Raw genomic sequence first — 25,094 nt, forward strand, 5'->3', positions numbered from 1 at the left:
GAGTGTGCCCAGTCCGGCGCGCCAGCACAGCCTGGTACTCTCAGCATCCCTCGCACTCTCTTCACTTCCAACACTACTTTTCATGATCTATGTTTTCTTTTTCATAGCCAACTTTAGGCGGCCGCTTGGTGCTAGTGTTTGGGGGCGACGAGCAATTTTTTCAACGTGAGAAATATTTTGAAATGCTCTCCGTTCGAATACTTGTTGGTATATGTAGATCTTAATCAGTTTCCGATTTTTTAATTTTCTACCATAACCTTTCCTCGTGACGAGACCCATCCGGATGACCATTCAAACAAATCCTTCCGTCTTCAATTACGAGCTTCTGTGAATTAAGATTTTACGATCACCTGAATTTACGTCCAAGTTTCAACGATCTTATTCCTACCACATCGAGTGAATCGTTAATATTTTTTATTTTTTTCTTCTTTTCTTCTTTGCCAGTACAAAAATATCAAACCCTATCTCCTCATTTCTCAGAAACGTCGACATAAAATGCGAAGCTTACTCAGCTTCGTCCTCCTGGCACTGGCCAGGATAGCAATTTCAGAAGAAACAAAAAGTTGTATTGATATTGAGAAAGGATTCAAAGAAGAATTTAATGCACACAAACAGGTAAATTTTGGAATCGATTAACTCGACGGAGTTTGATAATATCCAAGAAAATACCTGTAACTTTTCAGCCAGTATGCATCTGCGCCGACAACGGAATTTTCAGCACGGTCAAAGGATTTACTATAGAGTATGTTGAATTTTACTCGACTATAAAACTTCTTGAAACTGAAATTTTCTTTTCAGATGCGAATCCGCTTCAATTGCATCTGTATCTGAAAATTTGGCTTCACTGAATGGCACAGAATTGGGACGTCTCACAATAAGAGATTCTACAGTTAATGTTCTTCCACAGGATCTTTTTGAGAATGTAAGTTGAATTACAATAATGCCAATCAGGACAGAAACGTATATCACTAGTTAACTTTTTTCTCATCGCGGCGAGACCCACTTAAATCAATCCAATTTTCAGGTCTTCGCTAAACAAGTTAAACTCGAACGATGTGGTCTTTCAACTCTTCAACCAAATTCCTTCCAATCCCTTGGAGGATCAGCTGAATTATTATCTCTCCGCGAAAACAGAATTAAAAAACTGGAAAAGGGACTTTTCACTGGACTTAAAAGTCTCAAAACTCTTGATTTGGCAATGAATAAGATTCAAGAAATTGATGTTGGAGCATTTGAGGAATTGAAAAAAGTTGAAGAACTTTTACTCAATGAAAATGATATTCGAGTTTTGAAAACTGGAACATTTGATGGAATGAAGAATTTGAAGAAGTTGACACTTCAAAATTGCAATCTTGAGATTATTCAAAAGTATTGTTTAATTTTTAAGAAAATAATATTTCAATAACCAAATATTTTCAGAGGAGCATTCCGTGGTCTTAACTCTCTCGAACAGCTTATTCTATCAAATAACAATCTTGAGAACATTGACTGGACAATCTTCTCAGCCTTGAAGAATCTTCGTGTACTTGATTTGGGATCAAACAAGATTTCCAATGTTGAGATGAAATCGTTCCCAAAACTTGAGAAATTGGTTCTCAACAATAATACTATTGATTCAATGAAATCTATTAAGCTGAAGGGTTAGTTTTTCTACCTTAAATAGTTTTTGTAGGCTAAAAATTATGGCCTCGGGTCCTGGCCCTATCGAAATTTTTTATATACCGTAAAAAATTAAAAAAACATTTAATCTTACGTTTGGAGAAATTTTCTCTCAATAATTGATAAATAAATTTTGAAAACTTTAAAAAATCGTAGATAACTAAAAAATAATCTCGGGTACGGTAGATCAAAAGTTTTCCTCGTGCTAGGATCGAAGGTCGACATAAAAAATTACACATGGTCGAAACTAAAATTTTTGTCTAACGATTCTTAATAGAATTATAATCCTTTTCGTAGAATAAAAATAATTTATTCAGATCTTCCATCTCTCGTTGTCGCCCTATTCGATCGCAATAAGATTGAATCAATCGGTGATATGGATATGTTTGGATTAACAAGATCTGATAGAATTGAAACATTATCCCTTGCAAGAAATAATTTAAGTCAAATCAGTCCAAAAGCATTTCAACACACTCCTAATTTGATCACACTTCTTCTCCAATATAATCAAATCGAGGAACTTTCAAGCCGTAAGTTAACACATTTCATTTTCAAAAAAAAATTAATTTTTTTTCCAGATTCCCCCTCCCAAGTCCGTACTCCATTCCTCGCATCTCTCAAGAAACTTGTCACTCTTCAACTCTCGTCCAATAATCTTTCAGTTATCCGTTCTGATGAGCTTCCAAAATCTTTGTCCAGTTTGGCACTTGATCATAATGTCATCTCAAAGGTTTGAGCATTGAAATTTTCAAGATTCTCATTCAATAGAGTGTTTTCAGATCGAGGCTCGCGCATTGGAAGGAATGGAAATCAAGAGATTGTATTTACACAGTAATAAGCTTAACTATTTGTATCAAGGAACATTTGACTCATTCTCACCAAAATCTGTGGAGGCGGTTGATGTTTCATGTAAGAATCTGCTTTTATCTGTGCTTAAAAATAAGTTTTTATCAGCATTTGAAACAAAAAAAAAGAAAACTAAATTCATAATTACACAATTTTCAATATAGATGATTCACCTACCTTACGAGAAAAGTTTCAAATTGATCATCACTTTTAAATGAATCGCAACATTTTTCAATTTTTGCGTCAAAAATACGGTATTTGGTCTCGACACGGCCATTTTCTGTTAAGTAGAAACAGGTGTGCGTCCTTAAAGAGTACTGTAGTTTCAAACTTCTGCTGTTGCGGCCCTAGGATCGATTTTTCATAGTTTTTCTCAGATTTTGTTTAAATTTATGAGTTTTAAATTTTGTAATTTCAGTTTTTTTAATAATCAAATATATTTTAAACGAACAGCGATGAAAAATCTATGAAAATTCCACAGCAACGAAAATTTGAAACTACCGTACTCTTTAAAGGCGCACGTTTTTGTGATAAAGAAAAATTGTCGTCGTTAAATAATAATCTATCTGTAAACGATAAATTTGCATCGAAGATTTTTTAAATTATTTTGTCCGCGTTTACAACAAAACAAATTCCAGTGAATCCATGGGTTTGCGTGTGCAACGACCCGAAAGAATGGCTTCCACGATGGCTTGAGGCATCTGAGGAGGCAGATGTTGCTGAAGGAGCACTCGGATGCTTGGCAATCCCAAATTGCGGACAGAAAGAAGGATCCACAGTAATGCCAGAAGAGGAAGAAGTTTATCGATCTGGATGGATTACTGTAGCTGCCACCATTTTGACAATTGTCACAATTGTTATTATGGTCATTATTGCTATGCTTTATTTCAAGGATGCTAGATACCAGGTATATATTAGTTTTTCCTGCTGAAAATGAAGTACAATTATTTAATTTAATTTTCAGTTCCCACTTCGCGGTCGTCGTTCTGATTCTGATCTTCATAAACTGATTGAGAATGATCCATTGAACATCGCATCTGACTCAATTCTCGTCGTTCCAGCAATGCCAAAGAGGAATACTGGGCCGAAGAAGACTGTACGATTCCAGAATTTTTAAAGAAGAAAAATTTCATAACCTCAAATCAACAAAAAAACACTCACTGGATAATAATAATTCATATTCTCCCCGGTTGAATACCTCATTTTTCTTCGCTTTTCTTCTTCTGTAAATAGCCATTTGAAAAGTTTTCTTTTCTATTCCTTCTCTCGTCCCAACCCCCAACTCGATACGTGTTCTTTCATTTTTCTTGTTTTCTCAATCTCTCTCTTCAATACTTCTCTCTCTCACCCCTTCTGAACCACCCAACTTATCAGGTATCCACCACTGATCTTTTTGAAATCTTCATCGAACAAGTTTTCAACATGTACCTATAGGCACCGCGATCCCTGTCAAATATCCAATTTTTCTAATATTAATATTATTGTTATGACATAATAAACAATGCACTAAGTAATTAAAATTTCGAAAATTTTATTCACAAGAAACTGGGCAAGCAATCACACGAATTTGTTACAAGTATAATATGACACATTAACTAGACTAAATTCTTGAAACTCGAATACATATGAGGAGCTGGGTGAAAAGATTCAGAAGATATCCAAAACTTTCTGATTAATCGCCATCTTTTTGTGTTCAGTGTAAGCTGCACTGTTCTCGTGAACCTTCTCCAAATCGTATCTGAAAATTAAATTTTTAGACTCAAAAAAGGTTCGACCGAGTCATACCTGTAGTTTACCATAATTCCAAAACTGTTATTGATCCCTCTATGACTCGTATCTCCATTCCAATTCAGTCTATACAACTCTGCGCCGTTTCTAATGTGGAAGTTTGCTTAAAATAATTTTTTTTTCAATGCTTATCGATAAAATCATGCTTACCAACTGAATTTAAAGCCATTCCATTTCGTTTTGCATTACAAAGATAATGAGCACACGCGTACATCAAAATGTGCTGGATTGCATTGAGCTGCTCCTTTTTCGTTTTTTCATTGCTTATGACTTTCAGTAGAGTTTCGGTTGCTTCTACTTCGTTCATTTCCCTTTCAGATATATCAGAAATCCAATTGACAACCTTTTCATTCATAATTGAAGCTGAAAAAACATTGAAAGTAACTCAATTGTCTAAAAATGTACAGCTTACGATATTCTGAATTCCCTTTCAGATTTCTGATAAGCCAAGGTCGGAAACCAGGAATCGGAGATAATGTTGAATGAGTTGTGACTGATGGAACATCTTTTTGAAGTTTAGTGGCGACTTTCTTGATGAGCATATTTCCGAGATCAATACCAGAAAGACCTGAAAACGAATAAAACATGTAATGAATACATTTCTTAAATTTTACCAGGCTGTGTAGAAGTGATTGAATAATAAATTGCAGTTGTTTGATCTTCTTCTTTTCCAGTCGGTGCTCCTCTTTTTGTGATTTCTTGTACACTATCCGCTATCTCATCAACTAATGCCACGTGAACCATCACAAGTGGGTTCCGGGGAAGAGCTTCGTGGGAAAAATAGAAACATCTGAGAAAATGAAATTTTAGTTTTTTATTTTTATTTCATAATTACCGTCTCAACGGACCAAGACGTTTTCTGAAATCTGAAAGTCCTCTAACTGGATGAACTGCCTCATATTCGGCGACTTTCTGTAGAATATCTCCAGGAGATGACCACGTAAGTCGTTCCAATTTTAGATTTCCTAAAGAAAACCATGAAGTTAATACTTCTCTAGTGGCCAGTTCAATGTGACGGAGATATGATGTTGTAGTTTTGTCAGTTTCCCGTTTTAGAAGTGCCTGAAAATAATTATATATTCGATGCTAATTTTATTTTAATTTTAATACCAAAATATTAGCCCTCATTTCACAGACTTGCATAACTCCTCCCGGTAAATTTCCAATTGATTTTATCAAATTCACATAAGAAGCTGTTGCTGATGTTCTTACTTCCGGGTACATTTGATCATTCTGAACTTTACAATTTTTGGTCATACGATGTCAATGATAATAACCAACCTTAGAATATAGAGAAATCGCATGATTTAGGGCTTCTTTGTTTACACCATAGTTTGTGACGAGATCTACGAAAATCGATTTTCGAGTTTCTGGCGTGGAATTGGCATATAATTTGGAAAACTTCTCGCTATAAGTCTGAAAAATAAAATTTTTTCAAATAATTGGAAAATATAGTTCAACTTACGAGTAACTTATCTCCACTTGTTCGATTTGTGAGTCCGTCTAAAGTAGATAATAATGTGGAAGAATATCGAATCGAGTAAAAATGTGAATATCGACGAAGCATTATTTACATCAACCTACAAAATAATTATCTATGGGGGAAAATAACAGTTTCATAGCGCGAAACATTCTCGAAACAGTCCGGGAGCATGTAAATCAGCAAAACGAACAAATAAAAAGATAATCAAGTAACAGTTAACGTTTTAAATAGTAGTTAATAAAATAATAAAGACTTTGTAACTTCAGCCAAAACTATTTCTTGGATACCGATTTCTGTATAAGAAATAGACGCTATTTTTGGAAAAAGGCGTGCCAGGTTCTACATGAAACAACTATTTCAAAGAGTTTTCAATGAAACAAACTTTAAAGAACAATCCTAAGACATTTATTTCTACACAAAAATCACTAATAGATCACCTGATAAGCGCTTGAGACAACCAACAAAACAAAACAACGAAGCAACAACAATTCGGCGGCGAAAATCAATCAAGCGCCAACTGCTGTTCGAATTCCCGGATTTCCCCGGCAGTTGGCTTGAATTGCAATCTAGACTAGAAGTAAACACAAACCAATGAACCCTCAAATAGAGAGAAAAAGCAAAAATATTTGAAATAGATAGAAATGAACGAAAATGGACAAAATAAACATAAAAGACGAAAATGAAAATGTCGCGCGGCGGAATTGCGAGAAACACGTGCGGCGCTTGCAAATCAATCGGTCGGCTCGTTCCGCCCTCTTTTTTTGTGCATATAATTTCTGAAAATTATCTGTTTAGTGATAAATCTGAGTTTTCATAATGATAATGATGATATCGGGAAGATTTAATGTTTTTTGTTAAAGTTTTGAAATATACTATACCCTTCTATTTAAAAAATTGGCTACTATTCTGACATGCACTTTTAAAAGTACATTTTTAAACTGTTGTTTTTCTAGTAAATTCCATTTTTTTAACATTTCAGGTAAAAACAAGATGTCGAGCAACGTCCTCGGTCATACACTTCGCTCTTCGAAGAATGTCGTGCAAAAGGCGTTCGTCGCGACTTCACCGAACTCCGATATGCTCCGATTCCGTTCTCCAGTTCTTCAAACTAACACAGTAAGTAATTCATTTTTATCTGCTATTAATATCAATTTTCAGACTAAGCTGGCTCGTTATGGAGGACGTCACAACGTCACAGTCTTGCCAGGAGATGGAATTGGACCAGAAATGCTCCATCATGTCGAGAGAATCCTTTCAGCAGTTCAAGCTCCAGTAGATTTCGAAGTGGTTAATTTGACCTCAAAGGAAGATGCATCTGAAGATCTTGCTGAGGCTATCACTGCTATCAAGAGAAATGGTGTTGCTTTGAAGGTATTTTTGTTGAAAGATTAAAATCAAATTTAATTTTTTTTTTTTGAAGGGAAACATTGAAACTAAGTTTGATAACCCAAGCTTCGTTTCCCGAAACTTGGAACTTCGTCGTCAACTCAATCTTTACGCAAACGTTCTTCACTGTTCCACTATTCCAACTGTTCCAAGCAGACACACTGTAAGAATTTTTTTAAATCGATTTGTACAAATTTCAAATGAAAAGCTTTAGGGAATCGATATGGTTATCATCCGTGAGAATACTGAAGGCGAGTACTCTGGAAATGAGCACGAAGCCGTTAATGCTCCACATCCTCGTGTTGTCGAATCTTTGAAGGTTGGGATTATCAACTGAGATTTAGTCCTAATTTCAAATTTAAAGGTTGTTACTCGCGAAAAATCGGAACAAATTACTCGTTTTGCATTCCAATTCGCAAAGAAATATGGAAGAAAGAAGGTTACTGCTGTTCACAAGGCCAACATTCAAAAGTTGGGAGACGGTCTTTTCCTTAAAGTAGCCACTGATATCGCCAAGGCCGAGTATCCAGATATTGAATTCAATGCTATGATTGTCGATAATGCTTCCATGCAGTTGGTGGGTTGTTTATTTATTCATCAAAATAAATGTTCTGAAAAAAGACGAATAATTAAAAATCCTTATTTATTTCCAGGTTTCACGCCCACAACAATTCGATGTTATGTTAATGCCAAATCTCTATGGAAACATCATTTCAAACATTGCTTGTGGACTCGTCGGAGGTCCAGGACTTGTTTCTGGAATGAACATTGGAGAAGATTACGCCGTCTTTGAAACAGTTAGCATATTGATGAAAATATTAAATAACATTTGTTTTTTTCAGGGAACCCGTAACACCGGAACCACTCTTGCTGGAAAAGATCTTGCCAATCCAACTGCGTTCATCCGTGCCGCCGTTGATATGCTTCGTTTCCTCGGACTTCAATCACACGCCGATATGATCTCCGATTCATTGTTCCGTACGCTTGTTGATAAGAGAATTCACACCGCTGATATTGGAGGAACTTCTAAGGTAAGAATTTCATTAATTTTCTAAAGTTGTATATATTAAATTCTTACCTTTTCTTTATTTAAAAGTAGAGTAGAGTCGTTTTGGAATTTTGCTCAAGATGATATCCATAAATGGACCGTAATTTAAAAATTTATACAATTTTTCTAATATTTTGCAAAATTAAAAAATAAGATAAGTGTTTCTGAATTTCCGCGCGAATAAGTAGAATAGTTTTTTTGCGTTTTTCGGCTGTACTGAGTGATTACTCTTAATTTTGTTTTTTTAGTATTTGGTATAAAACACACATACATTTTCCGCAAAGAAATTTATGAATTATCGAGTTTTAGGCTAATTTTTGAAATGTTTTCGAATTTATTTCGGTTTATGAAGTTTTCTTTGCGGAAAAAATATTTGAAAAATTGCCGGAAAAGGCAAAAATGTCGGAACTCACATTTTTTATTCTTGCAAAATTGGAAAAATCATAGAAAAAATGTTATAAATTTTTTTACAGTTATTATGGTCCATTTTCGATGATTTTAAGCAAAACTTCAAAACGACTTCACTTTTTAGAACATTAACTTTATAAGTACTTTTTAAAAATGCACTACAAAACTTTAATTTAATAAATTTTCAGTCATCGGAACTCGTTCAATCAGTACTCGACTTCATCGAGAAGGAGCTCGAGGACCGCAACTACCGTGTCTAATTTCTACCTGATAATCGAAAGTTTGAAACATCCCACATAGTGGCTAGCTTTACCCTTACGTTCTTTTCCTCTGTTTTTTTTTCGATTAATCCATGATTCGTAGCATAATGCGTTACTCATTGTGCTCTTTCTCTGTTTGACCCCGTTGACTGAACGTTTCCGCCTGATGTCTCTTATCTTGTTCCTTTCTTCCTCATCTCTGTACCCACAATTTTCTTTGGATTTTAATTTTTTCTGATTGTTTGAATTTTTCTCATTTCCAGTATAGTACAATATTATAAAATTGGTTTAGTGAAATTCGATACTCTGTTAATAATGTTAATATTAGGTTACTGTCACAAAGTTAAGTACTCCCCCCACCAATATGCTCTTAACCTAATTAGTCAATACTTGAGAGCTGCTTGAAAAAAGGCGGAGTTTACTACTGTAGCTACTGTATCTTTTTGAATGCTCCCTAGCTCACTTTAATATTATTCATTTTTTGCCACAACTATTCTATTCTTTATTTCACCAGACTATCTAGGAAATATTGAACTAATACAAATTTTAGTTCAATATACCGGATGGTCTGGTGAAAGCAACATGCGTTGTAAGTTCTTTTTCAAAATCAAATGTCGATCGAACATTTCAATTCGAAATAATTTATTTCGGGTCAGAAAAATTGTACTAAAACTTGCAGAAAAAAAGTTGAAAAAAGAATTAATAAATTACAGAAAATATGCATATGAAACTGGGAGATTGAGTCTATCACAACTACATGCGTGGGTGGATACCAAAATATGAAAATTACAAGGAAAGCATATTCCATATTATACATATCATAAGTACATTGGCGGGAAAATACCAAAAGAAAATAAATAATTGAGAAAATAAGTGATTCTAAATTTGACACAACGACAACTTTGGGGGGAGGGTGAATTGCAAATCACTAAAAAGAACAAATTGTGTAATATATAAAAAGAAATATGAAAAATTCCAGTTTACAAGTCGGTTGGATCATCATGATCTTCCGGTTGGAAGGATGTATTCACAAATGATGCATTTTTGCCAGTCAGTGACGATTTTTTATCTTCTGAAACAGTAAATTTTAATTTTAAATAAAACATTAGTTTTTCTATACGGAAGGGTCGTCGTAAATTATTCTGTTTAAAAAAACCAAAAATTTCAGTTTCTTTTTGAAACAAACTTTAAAATTTTGGTCAGTTTTATTTTTTTAGCGATCGGAAATTTTTTAAAAGAAAAGATCGAAACTTTATTACTTTATTTACAAACAAATATATTGAATTTCATTAGAAAAATATGAAAATTTCTTTTAAAAATTTGATTTTTTGAAACCTAGCCTCATATTTTGGCTATTTTCATATTATCGGATATTCCAGTTTTTCCGAAATTGTTTGTTAACCTTTTTTAAAAGATTAACTCTAAAAAAGTTTTGAAAAATATAAATTATTTTCAGAAAAGTAGGGACTAGATGTATCAAAAAAGGTTGAATTTCATTACAAAAATATTAAATTTTCTTTAAAATCAAAGAACTCAAAAATCTTAAACTCTTTTTTCGTATTTCATAACTTTCTTTTTCAGAATTTTTTGTTAAAAACCGACAAAAAATCTGAAAACTGACTGGATGATTTTTTAACAACTGGAGGCATTGGAGAAGAGAACTGCAAATCATTTGCAACAATTGATGGATGTGATGATCGTAATCCAAATGTGCTCTTTTTCTTTTTCTTATTCGAAAAAGTTGTTGCTCCATCATTCGTCCATATTTCAGCTTCAGATCCATCGGTTTCAGGTTCAGAGGATCCTTTTTCTCGATATTCTTCTAATTTTAATTTATCCTTCTTCCCATCTTTTTTCTCTTTTTTCTTCTCCTTTTTCAACAATTTCTCCTTTTTACCCAAAGCCACTGGAATCGTTGCAGTCGTCTCTTGTGTTGGAGAAGCTTCTGTTGGTTTCTTTGGAAGAGGTGGTGGTGGTGGATCCGTAGGTGCGCCAACAGAAATTAAAGTTCCAATAATTGGCTCACAAGGGACTGTATCAGAGTCTCGAACAGCTTCAGGAAACGATGTATTTGACATTGATGGAATTATTGAAACAGGAGCAGCTGTGGGTAGATCCGGCTGAAAAGGGCTATTATAAAATCTCAAAAATAACTTTAAAAATGAGTTTTTATAAGCTTTTCTACATTACATTTTTTGGCGAAAGTTAGTTTTTTTTCATCGAAAAATATTAAAATTCTACAGCAACGAAAGTTTGAAACTACAGTACTATTTAAAGGCTGACGCCTTTTTTCATTTGACTCAAGTCTGGCGCTTCGAGACCGAGTACCGTAAAATTTCGCGTTATTTTTGTTACATTTTTTTTTTGATTCAAAATAAGAAGAATTTTAAAATATTTTTACAATTTTTCTGTACGAACCTTAAATCGACAAACCAACGGAGTTGCTTGTCTTGGTAATGTGGCTGGTGCAAAGACGTTTTGATGTTCAGACGCAGGTCTTTCAAATACCGTATCTCTCCGATCCGTCCACCGATCTCCAAGATCCCAGTCATCATCCAAGTTATTTTTTGCTGTGGGCAACGGAGCAGTGATGATCATTTTCGGAGTAAGCTCATCTCGGAGAAATGGATTCGTGATAGGATTCTGTGTATGCGGAGTTGATGTTCCAATGAATAGTGGTGGGTAATTAGTAGATGAAGATGAGAATGATGAGATCAGTTCGTGCTGTAATTTTTAAAGATTACAATTTTTGAATGTAATCGAAAAAGCATACATCATCGTCATCCTCCAATCCATCATCTTCTAATAAAGGACGACTTCCACCTTCTCCATCTTCACTTCCAACTGTATTTTGAGAGTCCTCGTCGTGAGAAGTGTCACCGCCTCGCTGAAAAAATCATTGAAAAACTTTTTTTGAAGAAATTAAAGTTATTGTTTTATTTTTAAAAATGTTTTAAATTGTTTAAAAATTTGTTTTTGGTGACAGGCATTTACCAATGAATTAAAAAATATTTGGTACAATTTTTTTTAATTCGGAACTTTTCTTCGATAAGAAATGTTCCAAATAAATAAATATCGTTTTTTTTTCAGATTTTTTGGCAAAAAAGGGTTCTTGCTTGCTTGGTTTTCTGGACCAAAAAATTCGACAATTGAAGTTTAGAAGTGAAAATACGATTATTTATTTGTTTATTTGGGTTTTTGAATAAATTAAATTTTGATACCAGTATATTAAGTTTTTTGGAATATTCTAGAACTTTACTAAACTGTTTCCTTTTCTTTTTTCTTTAGAATCGCGATCATTAAAACAGTTTACAGCGAAATCTCAACTAGTCTAAACTAAAAAAAAACAAACCCGACTATCATCATCCTCTTCTTCCTCAGAATCATCTCGATCAGTTTTTCCTCGACTATCACTACTGGCATCATCTCCAACTCCATCAATATTCTCATATGAATATCTGCGTCTATCATTCATTCGTTGTTCATCAATTTCACTATCTTCCTCGTTTATCTGAAAATATTTATTTTTAAACCAAAGTCCAAGTCTTTAAGTGCTTCCTGCTTACAGTTTCATCTTTTTTCGTCTGAATCTCTTCTTTCTCATCAATTTCATATTTTTCTTCTTCATCTGTTTCACTGAGCAATTGCCTTTCATCGTCCTCGTCAGTAGCTGCGAAAATTAATATGAAATTTAAAAAAAAAAACCAGATTTTGGTTTTAATTCGAAAACCCGTTACAAACACATCATCCACCACCATAAGTACTTTTTCTAACCGTTTATATGTACACATTCACACATACATACATACAAAATCATGCGATAACCGAAATTTGAAAATAAAATGGAACAATATGTAACCGATTCGATAAATACGTTTCACAGGAACAACATCGATAAGAATTGGGAAAAAGGTCAAAAGAAGGAGGAGCCTATTCTACAGTAATCCAGGCAAAGTGGGAGAGAAAATGAAAAATGATAAGTAAAGCAAATTTCTGCGGATTTTAAGTTTTCATGAGTTTTTATGTCCAAAAAAGGCAAGATGCAAAGCATTTTGGGGATCTAAACTTGAAAACCACGAGAAGTGGTTCTACGGGGTACCGGAGGAGGAGCTTTCGTTAGTACGTGCCGTAATAATGGGGAAGGTGCTATTGAGGTGTGAAGATGAACACTACCTGGTGGTAGAGATACTGGTTGTGCAGATGATGATGTTGATACTGTTAATTGATCAAATGGAGCAGCTCCGAATGGATCACGAGAATCAATTGAGGATGTTTCACTGTCCAATTCGGCGGGAATTTCTGAGAATAAATTTTATCCATTTTTGGCATTTCAGGGATTTTTTTTCTGATTTTTCAGAACAACTATCGAAAATTTCATTCAAAATTGCGGAGTTTTTGCTAACCGTTATCCAAAAAATTCCATGATCTTCCTGGAATTTTTAGCCGAATTTTTCAGTTGCTCAGAGCCAAGAGGTGTGAATAAATGAAAATTCATCCATACCTTTTCTCCGAATTTCATCAAAAACCATTCCAAAATGCGAATCATCCATCATAAATGCACTCTCCTGTCCATCTTTCCGACTGATCGAGTTATTTGAAAACGGTGCAACCAGGAATGGATTCCATTCTCCCGATCCACCATTCTGCCGTTGTGACATGTCCTCGACGCTTCGAACAACTTGTGAACTAGTTTTTGACGTAGTTTGTTGACTACTGTACGGCCTGAAATATAAAGTTTTTGGACTAAATAAGAAGAATGTAGAAATTACTTGAAAGCGCTCCTTGAAATTTGGCTAGTGTCGCTGACATTTCTCCGATGCTGCTGTTGAAAAATAATGTCCGATTCGTGAGGAAGTCTTCGTTTTCCATCAGTTTGAGCACGATCTCTCGGAAGAGCAGGTTTATCCAGATCAGTGAATCCTAAATCAGTTGGTTTGATGAGCGGGCAAGACAGTGGCCCTGCTGAATCAGCTTCAGCTGCTGGTTTCAATTGTTCTTCTCCAGAGAAAGATTGTCTATGATGAAAATCAATGGGAACTTTTCGGACTTGACTTCCATCAGTTTCGTCTGTTGAACCTTTTGACGGTAGCTGGAAAGCAAAATTGCAATTTTTGTTGTTGGGAATGCCTGATTTTCTACTTATCACTTTACTTTCATGAAGTACCTAAAGTTATTTCTTAATGAATTTTCATTTCATTTCTATTTGAAAAGATAATTCAGCTTTTTTTTGTTTTTTGTTTTTTCCTTGGAAACAACTTTTTTTTCCAAAAAATTAATTTTTAGTCGTAAAGAGTTCAAAAATTCAATAAATTGGATCTTTGGAGACATTCCATTTGTGTTTTTTGTCTAAAATTCAAACAATTTTTTTTGCTTTTTTAATTGAAATTTCTTTGGCTAATATTAAGATTCTGAAGAGTTACGGTAATTTTTAAACTTTCAAAAGGGTTAAAAACTACATACTACGTGTATTTTTAATTCGAATAGATTTTTACTAAAGCCTAAAAATTTTCAAGCTACCTACCCTCAAATGTGGCAGACCAACAGGTGGAACTGGTGAAATACTGGGAACATTCGGCACAACTGTGGTCGCTTTAGGACGGAGTCGTGGAGCAACTGATGTTTCTACAGTTCCAGAACCGGATGGCATTGAAATATTGGAAATTGATGGGACTTGTTGAGACAAAGAAGCCATTTTGGAGCTTGATTGAATTGGCGGAGCTTCAGGATTTCGTGGTGATGAATCTCTTTTGTTACGTGGATTCGATCCATCTCTCATCAATTGAATACATGATTTTAATGAAGGAACTGCGTCGGTGCACTGAAATATTTAAATATATTGAATTACTTGAATAAAACGACCAAATTCAATGATCATAGCTGGTCAAAATTTTACTAAAAAAATATGTTCGGTTGACTAACTTTCTTATTTTGAATCTCTTCTGAAAGTGGTTTCCGATGATTCGCTTCAAACGCCAACACTGATGTTTGATATATCGATGGTCGCCGATTTACGTCGATATCGAGAAGCATGTCTAGAAAATCAAGTATTTTTGTTCGTATTTAAATATCATTTTCTTACAAATCAAAACTTTGATCTCGTCGGGAATATTTGGAACGGATGGAAATTGATAATTGACAGATTGAATTGCTAACGGTGATTCTTCGAAAGGAACACAGAAAAAGCATAGCCTGTATAGAAGAACGCCCAGTGCCCAGATATCAGATTTTAGGCCTGAAAAAATAAAGAATTCGACTTTTTCATTGCATTCCTTCAATTTTTTAATACTAAAAACGAACCAATCTCTAATCCACTGTAAAAATCAATCATTTCAGGCGATCGATAACACATAGTCGTATTCCTTTCCACTTCTGACTTCACATATTCTACTCCATACTTTTCCACAGATAAAATTTGAGTGGTAGCACTTCCAAAATCGCAGAGAACGTAATGTGGTGGTTTATGGGAAGAAATGAGTACATTTTCAACTTTTAAATCGCGATGAATGATAGGTTGTGGCCGATTATGAATGAAGGATACGGCTTCACAGAGATCCGTGAAAATTGAGAGAATCTCGTCGTTTGTTAAATATTGGTTTTGAGATATTCTTTCGTTCATCAATTGCAAGACGTTTTCTGGAAAAAATATGATGATTTTTCAAAGTTTTCCATGTTTTATTTAATATTTTAATTATGATTTATTTTCCGGTGTTATCTCACTCACTTTGATGATATTCTGTCAACAGCATGCATTCCCAAATACCATTTCCAAGGCAATTTGTATAACTGTCAACGAATTCCACAATATTTTTATGACCAATACATTGTTTCTGAAAGATCATACAACATTTGCAAGTTTATTCGAGCTTCTTCTCACCAGAAAACTGTGCTCTCTGCAACATGCCTCCAGCTGTTTCTCATTGTCTTTGGTGAATTGACGTTTCAAGGCGAATTTATTGTTTTTTCTATCGCTCGCAACGTAGACGATTGCAAATCCACCTGGAAGAAAAATATTGCGAAATATTCAGAAAAACAAGAACAATTATGGAGTTTAATAAGAGGATTAAATTTAAAAAACCTACCTTCGGCGATTTGCTTCTCTATAGTGACTCGTGTATGGTCTAACTTCAATGTGACACCTGAAAATTCAATTAAAAATGAAAGAAACTGTTAAATGTTCAAATACCTTTGCATTTATTCTCACTTAATTGTTTCGGTTCCTTTTTCTTGCCTCCAGGAATTTTTTCATCACACAGAACTTGTGCTTTTCCAGAGCTGAAAAGCCCTAGAGGCATGGCTTTTCGCCTGAAATTAGTAAATTTTAATAAAAGAGTTTCAATATTTGATGAGAGTGATATCGAAAAACGAAAAATTTTCATCAAAACTAGATTTTCTCGAGCGAACAAATTGATCGACAGGAGAAAAGAGTGTCGGAACGCAGGGAGGCGGGGCGCAATAATGGGCGTGGCTGAATTGCAAACATGCGGCGCAGTTTTTGTTGTCTTTTTCGCACAGAGCTCTTTTAAAACATGTTTTGTTGTTTTTATTGACAAAAGTCTATAATTTGCCGTATACTTTTGTTTTTCTTCATTTTTTTTTCTGAAAACCATCATAACATTCTATATAAGATACCGTTAATTAATTTTTTGCATTAAAAATAACTTTTTTCTCGCAAATCGATGAATCTTTTAACTAGAAATATTTGTCATCACTATTTTCCAGATCTCAAAAGGCGTTCAATGCAATAAAATGAGTAGCTGTGTAAATACCAGTCAAACTGGTCCAAAAAAGAAAATCTCATTTATCATTCGCGATGAGCACGAGTATTCAAATCGTTCGGCTGTCAGTGCTCTGCAATATGATGCACAAAACGGAAGACTGTTCACTGGCGGCAGTGACACTATAATCAGAACATGGTCAGTGCCACACCACAAGGTTTGATATATAAACTATGAATTCTAAAAAATACCGAATAAATTCATGATCAGGACGCTTTCTCGGCACGTGGCGGAGTTCGTTCGCCAGGAAAGAATTCTCCAGTTCAGTATCAAGGATCATTAGAACAGCATACCGATTGGGTGAACGATATGATTCTTTGTGGACATGGAAAAATTCGTGAGTGGTTTTGCGATATTTCTGCAAATTATATAAATATATTTCTTTCAGTAATTTCGGCCTCAAATGACACAACTGTCAAAGTTTGGAATATCGAACGGGACAACAAGCACGGATTTATCGATTGTATCCGAACTCACAAGGTTTGTGAAACTTTTCTCTTTAATTATTAAGAATGAATAAAATTCAGGACTACGTTAGTTGCTTGGCCTACGCACCGATTGTAGAGAAAGCTGTGAGCGCAAGTTTCGATCACAATATTTTCGTGTACGATATCAATGCTAACTTCAAAACTGTAAATAATCTAATTGGCTGCAAGGACAGCATCTACTCACTCGCCACAACTCCTAATTTATCGCTTGTTCTTGGTGCTGGAACGGAAAAGGTGAGGAATTTTAGCATTCTAGCCTTCTACTAGTTTTTATTTTCAGTGCATTCGCCTTTTCGATCCAAGAACCAATGAGAAAATAATGAAATTACGTGGTCACACAGATAATGTACGTGCGCTGGTGGTCAATGATGATGGAACACGCGCACTTTCTGCTGGATCAGATGCCACAATTCGACTGTGGGACATTGGACAACAGAGATGCATTGCCACGTGTATTGCTCATGAAGAAGGAGTTTGGACTCTTCAAGTACTGATCCTCTCTGATAAAATCTTATTAGAATCTATGATTTTTAGGTTGACTCATCGTTTACAACGGTTTACAGCGCAGGAAAGGACAAAATGGTTGTGAAAACTCCGTTATATGATTTCACTAAAAGTCAGCTTCTGTTCAAAGAAGAAGCCCCTGTGAAAAAGTTACTTTTAAGTGAAAAAGATAATCCAGTATCTCTTTGGGTCGGAACCTGGAAGTCTGATATCAAGCGGTAAAAGAATTATTTTATTAAAAAAATAAACTTTCAGTTTTCAGCTGGTCCATCCGCCCATCAGCCCAACTTTCGATTGGAGGAGACGAAGATGGTCCTTCAACTTCAAATGCAAATCACTCAGTATCAGCTTCATCATCACCTCCAGTAACATTCAAGTATATCCGAGTGAAGGATCAAAAAGGACAACAGAGCACACCAGAGCTCGTTATTCCTGGTAAACAGACTATATGCAGATATAATTTTTAATCTGTTTATTCAGGCGCTCCTGCCATCAAGAAACATGCCATGTTGAGCGACAAACGACACGTTTTGACACGAGACTCGGATGGAAATGTGGCGCTATATGATGTTTTAGCAGCAAGAAAGGTTTGTCCCCATTATTAAAAGTTACTACTTGAATTTTGATAAAATTTCAGATAAAAGATTATGGAAAGCGAATATTTGAAGAAGTTGTCGATGAGAACTCTAGGCAAGTATACATTCCAAGCTGGTTTGTCGTTGATTCAAAAAGTGGAGTGAGTTTTAAGTTTTATAAATTTTTGAAAAATAAAACCCTATTCGATTTCAGATGCTCCAAATCACTTTGGACGAGCTGGACGCTCTCTCCTCGTGGCTTTCATCAAAAGACGCAGGTTTTGATGATAATGATCGAGAGACAAAACGTAAGATATTATACGAAAATAAAAACTTTCTCATTCCTTTGTAAGAAATTATAGTGAATTACGGTGGAATGATGCTACGATCACTCTTCGAACGATGGCCACCTTGTAAAATGACAAATGTTGATGCAGCTGATGCAGATGATGTGCAAAAAGCAACACTGAATTTTATTTCTCTACCGGAACACACACCGCTTATTATTTGGTAAAATTATTTGAAGGCTCAAATTTTAAACATTAAAAAAACTAATTTCAGCGAAGGAAATGGTCGTCCGCTCTACCGTCTTCTTGTTGGCGACGCTGGGAAGGAGTTCGAAGCAAATGAGCTGGCACAAATTGCACCCATGTGGGTTATAGACGCAATCGAACGAAATCAGCTGCCGAAATTCAATAAAATGCCATTTTATCTTCTTCCACATCCGTCGACAAATCCCAAACAGCCTAAAAAGTTTGTGAAAACGCGGGGTTCATTCATTAAAATTTTGAACTATTTTCAGAGATCGTCTGTCAGCAACTGAAATGCTTCAAGTTAAGAAAGTGATGGAGCATGTTTACGAAAAAATACTCAGCACTAATGATGGTAAGGTATTTAGAAATAAGAAGATATTAATGGTGTTTGAAGATATTACAGTTGGCTCGATTCCACTAAATCAAATTCATACAAAAATGGAAATGTACTGCAATGATCAGAGGTTGGAGCCGGATATGGATTTGCGAACAGTCAAGCATCTCTATTGGAAGCAAAGTGGAGAGCTTCTTCTACATTATAAACCAGTTAAATAGCTTTAACATTTAATTTAAGTTATTTATTTGAACATACTTATCTAACATTTGTACTTTATTGAAAATTCACTGTCTAACTTCTTTTTTGATACGGGTAAAACCGACTTTCAATTAAATTCCATGCTCTTTCCATATGTCTTTCTTTCTTTTTTAAAATTATGATGGTTTAACTACCAGCTTATCTTCATTTCTTGCTTAATATTTTTACCTCCTACCGTATTCGTTCCAGATGGCTAGTTTGGAAGAACATGAAAAACTGATCGAAGTAGGTTTTATTGAAATTTCTTCCAATTTTAAGCCAATTTTTTTCAGGAGTGGAGAAACGATTACATCGCAGAACGCAGTTCGAAAAAGGGATGGGAGATTCTGGAAAAACTTGCAAAGATGCAAATTGAAGCGGCTCAGCAAATGGAGTACGTTAAATGAATATCAGATAGTATCAAAATGAAATTATTTCAGAACAGAAGATGACGTGGCCGCTGCTGATTTTGATGACTTCAGCACCAGCAAGCTTGTAAAATTGATTATTGGAGATATTTCAACCAAAGATCTTCTTGTCGATCATCAGGTACCTGACATCAATTTTTAGACTATTCTAATCTAATAAAAAAAAATTCTAATAAAAATTGTAATATCTCAATCTTTTACAGATAATTCTTCTCGAATTCATTCCATCTGCACATCCGAATATTCTTCGCCATGTAGTCCGCACAGTCCGTGAGAAGGAAGGAGCGATTTCCCTTTTGAAGTCATCATCGGTTGCAATTGGAGTTGCATTTGCTCGAAGAGTTACAGATGCTGAAGCTGGAGAGGAAGTTGGACGTCTGATGGCACACCTCGTGGATCACGACTTGATTAATGAAGAGCTCAAATCGCAGCTGAGTGTTGCCAATGGAAGAGAAAGTTCATCCATTAGAAGTCGTATTTACTCCGTAATTATTTGAATTCTTAATTTGATAATTCATTGAAAAATTGTTCAGATTGCTACTGAACGAGCTCGCATTTCATCTAACACTTCATGCATTCATTGGCTCTACGACAAGATTCTTAAAAGTGTTCTAGATACTCAAGATGTTCTTGCTCAACTGGATGCTTTGGACACTTTCGTTGATATTGCACTTAGTGGAAAACAGAATGCAGAGGCTTTGTACGAATTGGGAATCGTCAAAAAGGTTTGAATTTGCAATAAATTTGTTTTTTTAATGTTATTCCTTTAGATTTATGAGTTGATGGAATGGTCGAAGGAGTCTCCAGATGGTGGGGAAATGTATTTATGTAAGTTACCAGTTCATTCAATTAATATTTAACAATATTTTTATCAACAGACGGAACACGTTTCATGTGTTATATGGCTCGTTCCTACCCACAAGTTCTTAAATATTTCCCTGATCTTGCACGGCGTCTCATGCTCGAAATCAGAATGTTCGATCAATTGAGTGTGGTCAGTCGTCTTGGAGCTTTCGATCATTTTGCCAGTATGTGCTTCTCTGTCGAGGCAAAAGAAACTTTGGAGGATATGTTCAAAGGTATTTTCCAAATTTTTCAAAAGCAAGATATTAAAAATCATATTGTTTCAGATTCAAAAGATCTTGAGAATACTTTGGGAGCTGCTGGTGCTGCATGTACGATGGGAACAATGGAATTGAAGTGTCGAACTCTTCAGGCCGTCACTCTCCTTTTCCAGAATAGTGAGCTTATTTAGTTATGTGGAATGTTTGAAAATTAATAATTTCAGCGACTGAAAAAATTGCTGAAACATGGTACGAGCGTCTCGGTGGAAAAGCATTGACACATGTAGCAGTTGGAAATGTTAAGAAGCCGTTCCCTGAGATGAAGAATTGTATTTATGATTTCTGGCAACAGTTGTTCACATATCCATCAGTTGTTCATCAGTTCATCACTTTCCAGGGGTATGTTAACGACATTTTTATGCGAGATTTTTTATTAAAATTGTTTTTTCTCAGATTCATTGACTGGGCATTGGACGATAAATCAGAAGATAATCCAGAATACGAAATTCGCAAACGTCAAATTATTCATCGAATCATTGAATTGTCGGAGAATACAAAGAGCGCCGAAGTACTCAAAGCTGATCCAGAACTGATTGGCCGTCTCAAGAAATATCTGCAACCGGCTGTTGCACCTGCTCCGCGTGTTGAGGAAATGGCTCTTTAGATTGATCTGTATATCCTGAATCTCTTTGACTATTCAATTTTTTGTTTCTTTTTCATCTCAATTATTCCAATACAGTATTTTATTGCCTCAAAAATGACTTGTTCGCCGTTAATTCATGTTCCGGTTTGAAGTTTTAATGAAATTTATTGATGTAATGTTTTTAATATAAGTCTTTACATATACTCTTGTGTTTGAAATCCCATTTACTTCAATCTTTAACGAGTTTTGAAAACTGAAATGATTGTTTCAAAGCTTCAGCGTCAAAAAATGAAATGCTAACAACGTGAAGGTTAAACGAATTTGCTATTTAAGTAAAACACACTATCGTGTTTCTCGCATTTTCGCCGCCAAGAAAATAAAAATTTCATTTCGAATTGATTTAAAACTCATTCAATTTTTGGTCTCGCCGCGATATAAAACGTTAAAATGTAAGTCAAAAATGTATATCTCTTGAGATCGCTTATTGAGTGGACTTATTTATGTTTGAAAGATAGTCTATCTAGATAGACTAACGTTACATTAATTGGACTTTCATGTTATTTGGACTATAATGGTGCGTCCAAAGTGCATAGAAAAACAATAATTTTCTCGTTACCGCTATTGATCAATTTAAAAAAAGAAGGCGTGGCCAACCCAACAATCCGCTGATTGGCTAGTCACGCCCACTAATTCCCATTTTCTTCACACTATCGACGCACCGCACAATTAGCTGCAAGTTTGATGATTGAAAATTCGGAAAATTTATATTTATTTTTCTACATAGGCTTTCCTCATTGTTCCAACTTCTATGCGTTTATTTTATCGTTCAAAAGATAAATGCATGCTGAATATATAAAGTTTTCAGTACTCAACACAGACTGCAATGCATCGTCAACAAGAATCAACTGCACGAGTGACAGAGCAGAAACGATTGGATGCCGAGATTACCGTAATTGTTTAAACAAATTATTATATTCTATTCATCAAAGCTAGCTTTCATATCAATCTAACTTTACTTAATTTTCTGTTTCTGTTAGATCGCCTTCTCAACATTACGATTTACGTAAATTTACTTATTTTTGTTGCGAAACTGATACAATTACCTTACTATGCAGTATATTTCCCAATGCGAAAGACAAATAAAACATGAATTATTTCTAGCTGCGCGTCCAATGTCAGGCGATTGTCATGTACTTCGTAAAAACTGGGAGAATGGAGATGAGCCTGGAGGAATTCAAGACGATGTTTAAAACGGTGATGAAAAAGGAATTCGAGGTAGTTTATAATTTGTATAAGTTCTGAGACCTCTCCGTTTGATCCTAAGAAATTGCGGCTATTTTGCAAGCTTTTCTTAAAATTGAAATTCCTCTGGAGTCACATTTTCTGCACCTTCTAAAATCCAACGGGGAATTGAAGTTCTATCAAAATGAATTTTGAAAGTATAACTTTCCTTTTTTAAGGATGAGTTGCATCGAATTACTGAACCAGGAAAATCCAAAATGGCAATCGAAAGGTACATCCAAGGAATCAATCTTTTGGATAAAAAATGCATTCTTGATAATGGTGATTCTTTTCTTTTTGAGAATTGTTTATTATTTCTTTCTTTTCAGATGAAAATCACAATGTCCTGTTCAAGTTTGCGCCGATTGATCAGGACTTTGCGCATTCTTCGACAAACCTGAGCACGCCATCACCATTGGAGGAAGAATCGGCACGCGAAAACAATCACGAGGCTCAGGTAGAATGCCGAAGTTTTGGAAAATTAAAACCAAACGGGTTACCTTCAGGAATTGGATATAACTGAAAGAATTGCTCGCATGAATCTCATAGGAGGGAGCGAGTTCCAAATGCAATATTCTTCTTTCCTTACAGCAGTGTCAACGAAACCTTCAACAGATGCTAGTTTGAAAAAGTATTTTATCAAGCACCTTATGCATTTTATTATTCGGTTTTCTGTAGGGAAGCAAGACGACTCGCTGAAATTTGGTGGGCAAAAAATTTGAGATTTTTTCCGCAAACCATGTACGTGCTGCAGAAACTTGATCAGAAAAATCCAGATGGGTTTAATTACACTGATTTTGAGGAAGAGGTTCAGGTAATAATTTAATCTTATTGTTAAACAAGGGAGAAATTTAGTACGTTTAGAAAGTGATCCCAAGGTCCTGGATACAGAACCATCATTCATTTACACTCTTGTCGCTGTTGAATGAAGAGAGCCTTTACGTGAAGTTCAACTTGATAATGCCCTCGGATTCTGAGAATATGAACAGAGTAAGCTATTATATTTTGATTGGTCAAGAAAGTAAATCAATATTTTTAAGGTGAAGGTCAACCAAGTAATTAAATTTCTCGGTTTCCATGAAATTGGAGACTGTGAGTTTTCTATGATCTATCAATATGTTAGTTCAAAGTCCGCTTCAGAATCTACATACAGCATCCACAAAGTGAGAGTTTTTTTAGTGGATTTCTTTTCAACTTCGAATTTTCAGTTCATGTGTGAAGACTTTCCGGGATGGGAGACACAATACAATAACGAAAAGAAAAGCATGGATAGGATCTTTGAGATAATTATTCAGGAGCAAAAAGTAAGAATGATTGAACATATATGAGAAAACATTTCAATGTTTTTCAGTTATTTTGGACGGAATATGATTATCATACATACAAACGCCATGCATACAAGATTGCTGTCCCGATGGTCTTCTCGCTTAACATTGTAGACAAAGCTGTTGGAGTTCGAAGTGATGCTCGCTAGCTAGTTAATGATAGCCCTGTCTTTCCCGTTCAACTCGATCTCTTTGAAAAAAATTCATTAAATCACATCAGAATCGCTCGAAAAAAAAATTTGAAGCTTTCAAGACAATCCCCAAAAAAGCATGCTCAAATCGTTATTTTGGAATCTTCAAATTTTCGGAGCATTTTTTCTTATTACGATGTTTTTTTCCTTAGCCAAATCTGTTTGTATGTATTTATCAGTTCCCGTTGATTTAATGTTTAGTTGGTAGAAATAAATATGAATAAAGTTTTAAGTTTCAATGTTTCGCAGTTGAAGAATTCGTAGAATCCACAATCCATCCTCCAAAATCGGGAGTTATTTTGTCAATGGCCAGTGTGAAGAAGCACGGAGTTTCAGCCGGATGAAGAGATCGAACACGCTGAAATTGAATGAAAATCTTAGTGATCCGAAATAAAAACATACAGCTGATAGCTCTTCGACTTTGCTTTCTACAGTTTTCAAGATCACGACATGCTCTTGATCTTCTTCAATTTTTCCTTGCCATTTGTATCTGAATATCTGGATTCTCGCACAGATTTAAAAAAGATAAAATACTTACACAGATGTGACTTCCGGAATAACATTGGCGCAAGCGGCTAATGCTTCAGTGACAGTTGTTCTGAAATGAAATTATGTTTTGGTAGACAGAAAACAAAAAAATACCTTGCCACAGTCATTGCAACTTCCTTACTCGGAGCTGTCACATACGCGACAACCATTTTTACAGCGGGTGTTGTCATTTTTATTTGAAAACTTATTTTATGTTGAAGCAATTCAGAAATGTTTAATTAATTACCGTACTTCATTCTAGCTCTCGTCGTATAATTAAATGTATGGGTCGCACTTGCGCGTCACG

At 35.0% G+C, this 25,094-nt stretch overlaps 8 protein-coding genes and 1 non-coding gene across 17 annotated transcripts; 6 read left to right on the forward strand and 3 right to left on the reverse strand.

Moving 5' to 3' along the window:
• Nucleotides 1–480: 480 nt before the first annotated feature.
• On the forward strand, nt 481–4,026 carry pan-1 (P-granule-associated novel protein 1; the record flags this gene model as incomplete). Of its 3 annotated transcripts, NM_065524.7 has the most annotated exons (10): nt 481–615; nt 684–742; nt 799–922; nt 1,025–1,368; nt 1,420–1,640; nt 1,977–2,189; nt 2,238–2,389; nt 2,439–2,568; nt 3,144–3,412; nt 3,470–4,024. In NM_065524.7, 10 exons carry the CDS (start codon nt 496–498, stop codon nt 3,620–3,622), a joined length of 1,785 nt encoding a protein of 594 aa, NP_497925.1. The 3 variants fall into 3 exon arrangements, with proteins under 3 accessions (NP_497925.1, NP_497924.2, NP_001293622.1); NM_065523.8 differs by lacking the exons at nt 481–615; nt 684–742; nt 799–922; nt 1,025–1,368; nt 1,420–1,640 and having other exon boundaries at nt 2,036–2,189; nt 3,470–4,026; NM_001306693.3 differs by lacking the exons at nt 481–615; nt 684–742; nt 799–922; ... (3 more) ...; nt 2,238–2,389; nt 2,439–2,568 and having other exon boundaries at nt 3,287–3,412; nt 3,470–3,622.
• mlcd-1 (Malonyl-CoA decarboxylase, mitochondrial) lies at nt 4,020–5,873 on the reverse strand. Of its 2 annotated transcripts, none has more exons than NM_001027390.9 (9): nt 5,759–5,873; nt 5,575–5,709; nt 5,404–5,526; nt 5,129–5,355; nt 4,908–5,083; nt 4,706–4,861; nt 4,444–4,656; nt 4,291–4,396; nt 4,020–4,243 (listed from the first exon to the last, which is right to left on the reverse strand). In NM_001027390.9, exons 1-9 carry the CDS (start codon nt 5,858–5,860, stop codon nt 4,153–4,155), a joined length of 1,329 nt encoding a protein of 442 aa, NP_001022561.1. In that variant the 5' UTR covers nt 5,861–5,873; the 3' UTR covers nt 4,020–4,152. The 2 variants fall into 2 exon arrangements, 1 of the variants encoding a protein (NP_001022561.1); NR_002369.1 differs by having other exon boundaries at nt 4,153–4,243; nt 5,404–5,531; nt 5,759–5,860.
• Nucleotides 5,874–6,755: 882 nt separating this feature from the next.
• Nucleotides 6,756–9,608, forward strand: idhg-1 (Isocitrate dehydrogenase [NAD] subunit, mitochondrial). The gene is made up of 8 exons (NM_065526.10): nt 6,756–6,892; nt 6,935–7,147; nt 7,197–7,325; nt 7,377–7,481; nt 7,527–7,739; nt 7,816–7,959; nt 8,005–8,193; nt 8,807–9,608. The coding sequence occupies exons 1-8, from the start codon at nt 6,767–6,769 to the stop codon at nt 8,876–8,878; spliced, it is 1,191 nt and encodes a 396-aa protein (NP_497927.2). The 5' UTR covers nt 6,756–6,766; the 3' UTR covers nt 8,879–9,608.
• mir-4813 lies at nt 9,383–9,459 on the forward strand. Its single transcript, NR_052263.2, has one exon. It is a non-coding gene; the product is annotated as a pre-microRNA mir-4813 (primary transcript).
• sel-5 (Serine/threonine-protein kinase sel-5) lies at nt 9,507–16,180 on the reverse strand. 2 transcript variants are annotated; one of them, NM_001027391.9, is made up of 17 exons: nt 16,062–16,180; nt 15,958–16,014; nt 15,753–15,874; nt 15,600–15,705; nt 15,176–15,511; nt 14,958–15,110; nt 14,798–14,910; nt 14,400–14,696; nt 13,648–13,967; nt 13,380–13,600; nt 13,052–13,177; nt 12,445–12,548; nt 12,231–12,389; nt 11,652–11,765; nt 11,297–11,602; nt 10,500–10,998; nt 9,507–9,950 (listed from the first exon to the last, which is right to left on the reverse strand). In NM_001027391.9, the coding sequence occupies exons 1-17, from the start codon at nt 16,168–16,170 to the stop codon at nt 9,859–9,861; spliced, it is 3,234 nt and encodes a 1,077-aa protein (NP_001022562.1). In that variant the 5' UTR covers nt 16,171–16,180; the 3' UTR covers nt 9,507–9,858. The 2 variants fall into 2 exon arrangements, with proteins under 2 accessions (NP_001022562.1, NP_001022563.1); NM_001027392.6 differs by lacking the exons at nt 9,507–9,950; nt 10,500–10,998; nt 11,297–11,602; ... (1 more) ...; nt 12,231–12,389; nt 12,445–12,548 and having other exon boundaries at nt 12,641–13,177.
• Nucleotides 16,181–16,595: 415 nt separating this feature from the next.
• Nucleotides 16,596–19,440, forward strand: wdr-48 (WD repeat-containing protein 48 homolog; the record flags this gene model as incomplete). Of its 3 annotated transcripts, none has more annotated exons than NM_065530.8 (14): nt 16,596–16,810; nt 16,864–16,990; nt 17,042–17,133; nt 17,181–17,375; nt 17,422–17,628; nt 17,676–17,863; nt 17,908–18,080; nt 18,126–18,232; nt 18,283–18,381; nt 18,435–18,528; nt 18,583–18,730; nt 18,782–18,973; nt 19,023–19,105; nt 19,157–19,440. In NM_065530.8, the coding sequence occupies 14 exons, from the start codon at nt 16,625–16,627 to the stop codon at nt 19,306–19,308; spliced, it is 2,043 nt and encodes a 680-aa protein (NP_497931.2). In that variant the 3' UTR covers nt 19,309–19,440. The 3 variants fall into 3 exon arrangements, with proteins under 3 accessions (NP_497931.2, NP_497930.2, NP_001129837.1); NM_065529.9 differs by having other exon boundaries at nt 16,598–16,810; nt 19,148–19,436; NM_001136365.4 differs by having other exon boundaries at nt 16,625–16,810; nt 19,023–19,429.
• A 97-nt stretch (nt 19,441–19,537) lies between these two features.
• Nucleotides 19,538–21,636, forward strand: F35G12.12 (26S proteasome non-ATPase regulatory subunit 5; the record flags this gene model as incomplete). The annotated part of the gene is made up of 10 exons (NM_065531.8): nt 19,538–19,573; nt 19,621–19,721; nt 19,768–19,876; nt 19,959–20,240; nt 20,289–20,480; nt 20,526–20,583; nt 20,634–20,834; nt 20,886–20,996; nt 21,044–21,218; nt 21,273–21,636. 10 exons carry the CDS (start codon nt 19,538–19,540, stop codon nt 21,481–21,483), a joined length of 1,476 nt encoding a protein of 491 aa, NP_497932.2. The 3' UTR covers nt 21,484–21,636.
• Nucleotides 21,637–22,325: 689 nt separating this feature from the next.
• On the forward strand, nt 22,326–24,496 carry F35G12.5 (the record flags this gene model as incomplete). Of its 3 annotated transcripts, NM_001312940.5 has the most annotated exons (10): nt 22,326–22,411; nt 22,624–22,737; nt 22,923–23,025; nt 23,073–23,200; nt 23,250–23,374; nt 23,422–23,557; nt 23,608–23,733; nt 23,784–23,906; nt 23,952–24,047; nt 24,095–24,496. In NM_001312940.5, 10 exons carry the CDS (start codon nt 22,346–22,348, stop codon nt 24,215–24,217), a joined length of 1,140 nt encoding a protein of 379 aa, NP_001299869.1. The 3 variants fall into 3 exon arrangements, with proteins under 3 accessions (NP_001299869.1, NP_001299870.1, NP_001299871.1); NM_001312941.4 differs by lacking the exon at nt 22,624–22,737; NM_001312942.3 differs by lacking the exons at nt 22,326–22,411; nt 22,624–22,737 and having other exon boundaries at nt 22,962–23,025; nt 24,095–24,217.
• F35G12.7 (Divalent-cation tolerance protein CutA) lies at nt 24,281–25,073 on the reverse strand. Its single transcript, NM_065533.7, has 4 exons — nt 24,902–25,073; nt 24,798–24,857; nt 24,662–24,749; nt 24,281–24,617 (listed from the first exon to the last, which is right to left on the reverse strand). Exons 1-4 carry the CDS (start codon nt 24,976–24,978, stop codon nt 24,495–24,497), a joined length of 348 nt encoding a protein of 115 aa, NP_497934.2. The 5' UTR covers nt 24,979–25,073; the 3' UTR covers nt 24,281–24,494.
• Nucleotides 25,074–25,094: the final 21 nt, after the last annotated feature.

Source organism: Caenorhabditis elegans, chromosome III (genome assembly GCF_000002985.6).
Source record: "Caenorhabditis elegans chromosome III".
Classification (NCBI taxonomy): Eukaryota; Metazoa; Nematoda; class Chromadorea; order Rhabditida; family Rhabditidae; genus Caenorhabditis; species Caenorhabditis elegans.